The sequence below is a fragment of the Eurypyga helias genome, unplaced genomic scaffold (genome assembly GCF_000690775.1).
Source record: "Eurypyga helias isolate BGI_N326 unplaced genomic scaffold, ASM69077v1 scaffold29610, whole genome shotgun sequence".
NCBI lineage: Eukaryota > Metazoa > Chordata > Aves > Eurypygiformes > Eurypygidae > Eurypyga > Eurypyga helias.
The window spans coordinates 30,541-35,889 of record NW_010228078.1 but is presented as its reverse complement, the minus strand read 5'-3'; the positions used below and the strand labels follow the sequence as shown (position 1 = coordinate 35,889).

The following is a 5,349-nucleotide window of genomic DNA, read 5'->3' as shown; positions in this document are numbered from 1 at the left end:
TGCAGAGTGCACATTTGGCCAAAGAACGCAAATGAAGACGATCTGTCATTTTCATGATGCACTTTAATAACATCAACATAATGTGGAATATTAGATTAGGTTGATTAATCGGTCATTCATAATTAACTAGTGATAATGTTCTACACTAATTTGTCCGCGTCTCCAAGGTACTAAATTACATCAATGCACATCCATTTCCTTGCTTTTGGAGGGGGTGTGCGTGGAGAAAAGAGCTGAGACGTGATTCTCCAAAGCAACTATGACCACTGTCGAGCAATGGGGTTAGTCAACTGCAGGGAGCCCAGCTGCCAGGAAGAAATCTTCTGCACCTCTTCAACTTCCATCCCTTTTGCTTTCTTTCTAAACACCTAATTTAGAGAGGTAAAGAGCCTGCTGAGCAATTCCCACACCTTTAATATGATCCAGCACACACCATTGGCCACGATTACTCTCTTTCCACCCCCACTCTTTTCCACCCCTTCCTTCCTTTCTTCTTTCCTTCTCTCTCCTCTTTCTTCATTCCCCCCCCCCCTTTTTTTTTTTTTGATTCAGGTGTTTGTTTTTCCATATCCAGGGTGTAACTTTGTGTGTCTACAAGCTCTGCTATGAACAGCAGTCCTGCAGTTGTCAGAGATGGATCCCTAGAACTCTGCAGGCATCCACCACAGAGTTGCAAACCATTTTTTGAACACGATTATGTATTCATTTTATTTATGGGGCTTTTCTGCACGGTTTTTTTTTTTGTTTTGTTTTGTTTAGGTGCTTGGGGTTAAGACTATGCAAAGATCTAATTGTAGGAAATATAATAGCTTGCCTTTTGTTCCCTAGGGTCATGTTAGTATCTCTTAAAACCCAATGGCTGAAGAGAGATAATGGAATTCACCGCAGTAAATTGGGGATTGTAAACAAATTATTTCTCCTATAATCAGATTATGTGATCCTGATTATTAAATCTGAACATGAATCATTGGTCATATGCGGGCAAATTAAACTGATTATTATTTGGAAATGAAAATCTCCTTTTGCCTCTGCACTGTAGGTACTGGCTTAAAAAAATAATAAAAAATGCCATTTTGGCTATTGGTGCCTAAAGACTGAACTGCAAATTGAGATAAATGGGACAATTATTGAGCATTCAAAAGTGGAAGATCATAACTTCTTCCTGAAAGGTGCAAGGGTGAGATAGGGGTAGTGACAATTAGATTGCTGAGGACTGGTGTTTAGCCTTGTTGTTGGCTATTATGCAAACAGACAATAGATGCAAGCATTTGTTTAGCCTGCTTTCATGCAGGGACATGGGGAAACAGAGGATGGGAGATATGTTTACATTTATACCCCTTGCTCATTCAAATATGATTAATGTGCTATAAAGCAGAGTCTTAATCGAAGATGATGTTGTCAAACAATAACTAAATAGGGAAATAAACGACTTCATCATGCTCTTTCCTCAGAAGCAGGCGAACTGTCAGTGCAAAGTCATTAAAATATGATAATGAAAAATAGCTCAATTAAATGTTGTTATAGCTGTGACCTTCATTCAATTAAGACGCAAGAAAGTGTCTGCATTTTGCTTTGTATTTAACTGCTCTAAATTTAGAATATAGATAAAATCATTATTCAATGTTTGCTGATATATGCAATTAAAAGGCAGCTAACTAAAATGGAGTTGTAGGAGGAGAATAATAATAATAACAATCTTGCCTGTACTTGAAGTCATGTATTAAAATGTGGATTTCCTGACCTCAAGAGAGGCTTGGTGTTTTCCACCTCAAATAAGGTGCTTTCAGAGCATCAGCTCTAAGATAAATGGACAAAAAAAGAGAAAGGTTTGGACTAAAAGTCATGGGATAAAGTCAAAACCATGAATATTTGTATTGCATTACAGGGAAAAGATAAGTTTTGGAAACTGATGTGTTTTAAAATGCAAAATGATATTCCAAAATTAGTACCTACCACCTTTTGAGTCCTCTAAACGCAGACTGGACAAATACATCAGAGGAATACCATCAAGTATCAGTCTTCTCCAGGAAGTGGGCTGGATAACATGGCATAATATATACCTTTTAATTTCTGACCTCTGACTGTAGCAGCAGCTCATTTAAAGACTTCCATGCGGTTTCATCAGAGTGCTTAGATACATGTTTAAGTCCATCCTTATACGAAAGGCTTTTAGACATGTTAAAACATAGAAATCAGTGGGAATTAAATGTGTACATAAAGGCAAACACATGTTTAAATGTTTTGCTAACTGGCACAGTAACATCAAAACTTTATTTTTAACGTGCTTTTTGAATGTTTTAGACATTCACGCGTTATTTTCCAGACAGGAATATTCCAGATACACATGTAGTCCTATGGTTCAACTAGAATAAAATGGGAACATGAAATAAGAGGAAGTTTTAGCCAAGCTTCTAAATTACTTCCATGCCTTGCGTTTGGCTAAACAAGGTATTCAGCCTGGATTACTCTCCTGCTCCAGGTGTGGTTCCAAAATCGAAGAGCTAAATGGAGGAAAACAGAGAGGGGTGCTTCCGACCAAGAGGGCTCTAAGGAAACTATGGCTGAGGTGGCACCTCCTGCAAGGAATTTAAATTCTCCTTCTCCAGCAGATCAAACAAGGAATAAAAAAGAGGGTCTGGAGATCCAGCAGAGGTAAGAGTTATCAACTGCGTCTCTTTGGGGCAAGCATGCGTCATACGTGTGGGCATACACACAGACTTACCTGCTGCTGAGCCTTGACTTACACAGTATCATCTTCAGGTACAGCCCAAGTCATTAGAAGATGAGCTGTCTCTCATGTAACTCACTGCTCCCTGTGGAGAAGGCAGGGGCTGTGGAAGGCTAATGTTGTCCAGGCTTGGTGGTCCCATCTAGTTGGATGTTGGATCACCAGCATGTTTGTGTGCATGCACAAATTCTGTCTTTGGAATCAGCTATTTCTGGTTTTGTAAGGAAGTTCTCTTCTCCATCAGCCTGAGTCGAGCAGTAGGTCCTACAGGACCTTTCTTCCCTTCCTGCCTGCCGGGGACTCTTCTCAACACAGCCACGTATGCACAAGCTCTGTCCCATGTCGCCTCTTTAAAAGGTAAGTGACTTTGTTTAACTTCAGGGATCACTTCCAAGAGCGGCTTTTCCAGCTAAGCACCATGGTCCCACTTGAGGCAGTGAAGAAGCCTTTGGGAAATGATAGATCCTTCTTTCTGTTGCGACTGGCAGTAATTACACTGAACGATGATGAAGGTACAGTCTCCTGTTGTAACATAGCATCATTTTTGGCGAAGCTCCTTCATTTCCCTCAGACAGTTAGCTTTAGTGAGGTCAGGGTTTGTCTCAAGGAGCAAGGCAGGTAGGGTTTGCTCCTTTAGAGTTTTCTTTGCCTATGTTTGTTTGGTTTTTTTAAGAGTCAAATTTATACTAATAAATTAGTTATACATATCCTTTTGCATGATACATTACCTGGCACCGTTACCGGTGCCTCATCCGCTCTTTGCACGCGGTTTCCTTTGCAGTACATCTCTGCACAATGCCAGACCTTTCTCTTCTTGAATGGTAGGTCCCCTTTGAGAACTTGAATAAAGCATGTGCATGGGGACAGGGGAGGATACAAAGCAATTCTTCATTACTTGGGGCCCATGCTTCAGGAAGGGTACATCCAGTGTCCATATCCTGTTCAGTTCCCAAAAAGCAGTGGTATGCATCTTTTAAAAATAAATCACCAGCTGATCCATTAGCTGTTCCTAGTCTAACAATTTATAAGACTAAGGGTGTAAGCAGGATGAATTCAATTTATAGATTTATAGGATGTAAAGTCTCATAGCACTGCCAAGCACAAAGTGGCACATACATTTACTCTGTGCTCTAATGCAATGGAGTAATTTGTGAGGAAAGTTTCCCAGTTGAAGACCCTCCACTACAAACACAAATGTCCTGTAATACCTCTCACTATGTTCCCTGGCATACCTCATGCTCTTCATGAGTATTTCCAGTTAAATCAACATTGCCAAGGTATATTCGTGAAGCAAATGCTTGGAACTACTGAGTCTTTCATTAAGTCCAGTGTCCTGCCCTCTGTTCTCCCTTTCCTCCTGTCTTTCCAAAAGAGCTGAAGCCAGACACACCATACAGCTACAGCTATTTTGATAGATTTGGGACCTGTGATTTTGAATGAAGAAAAGCCACACAGGTATGACCTGAACCCCAAAACTTAAAGATGACTGTCAACTTAAACCCTGTAAGCGAGCAATGGCTGTTGGACTGCATGAGTCCTCTTGAGCGCTGCCCTGTGACTGTGAAGTCCTGGGGAAGGGACTTTGGCTTCTTCCATTGGGCAGGAACAACCTCTCTAGAGTACAAACAGGTGAAACTCTTCAGGTGAAAAGATCGTTAATTGATAAATACTGTCCCAAAAAGTTTGAAAGCTGTGGAAATGGGGTTGTCTTCAGTGAATAATTTTGGATGGAAGTAAGGGATTTTTTTTTCTTAAAATTTGCATTTAAGTATTTTCAAAATCAAAATGCATCAATAAATTTTTCTCACTTGTTTCATATTTAAATGTAGCTAAATTTTAAGAGAAATAATAACCTCAATAAACAAAAAATAAGCAAAATGAAATAAAAAGAAATTATTTAAAAAAAAAATTATTTATTTGGAAGACTTCCAGATCTTCTTTTCTGTAATTTTACAGCTCAGCCACTAAATTGGGAAATTAATAATTTGCTCCTTTTGCTTGATAGCAGTCTTACAACCTAGGAGCAGGAAAAATCCTGTTTCTGAATCTTTTGTAGACATACTTATTAGATAGTCAGTTGCCCAGGCTAAGAGGCTGTCTCCTTGAAAAATTGGTCCCAAATGTAAATACAGATCTTTTGTAATTTGTGTAGGGATTGTCAGTTATCAGATGCATGCATATTCTCTTGATGAATGTTGTCAGCTACACGTGCAGCTCATTGCTGAGATGCCCAGTTTCTATTTCCCGCCTGGCACTAGAAATCTCCCAGTACGTGCAAGGGGACTGGGATAATGTAGTATATTTTTATTTTAAGAAATCCAGATGTGCATATCCGCATACCCACCTACCAGGAGCTTTGTGGAGCTATCTATGCCTGTCAGTGTATTGTTAGACTTGCAAGGAACTGGTGGAATGAGCTGCTGCTTTGTGGGGAGACCTTTTTCTTCTGCAGCTAGGTCTCACTAATGTCATATTATCATATTTTGGCTTTTAGTTAAGGAGGAAGAATTTGTTGTTCTATAATGTGGCAAATTTGATTTATATGAGCAGAGAATAATTGTAGCATCTTTCTTGTGGTATATGTGTGTGTATATATATATCTATATATATGTGGAGCATTG

At 39.4% G+C, this 5,349-nt stretch overlaps 1 protein-coding gene across 1 annotated transcript in view; it reads left to right on the top strand.

Moving 5' to 3' along the window:
* The window catches only part of DRGX (dorsal root ganglia homeobox), a gene marked incomplete at its 5' end in the record, with an annotated part of 13,751 nt that overhangs the window by 225 nt on the left and 8,177 nt on the right, over nucleotides 1-5,349 (top strand). The window contains 2 exons of the mRNA XM_010158386.1: nucleotides 2,480-2,652; nucleotides 2,973-3,085. Of these exons, the coding sequence (XP_010156688.1) occupies nucleotides 2,480-2,652; nucleotides 2,973-3,085 (286 nt within the window). The remainder of the gene's footprint in view (nucleotides 1-2,479; nucleotides 2,653-2,972; nucleotides 3,086-5,349) is intronic.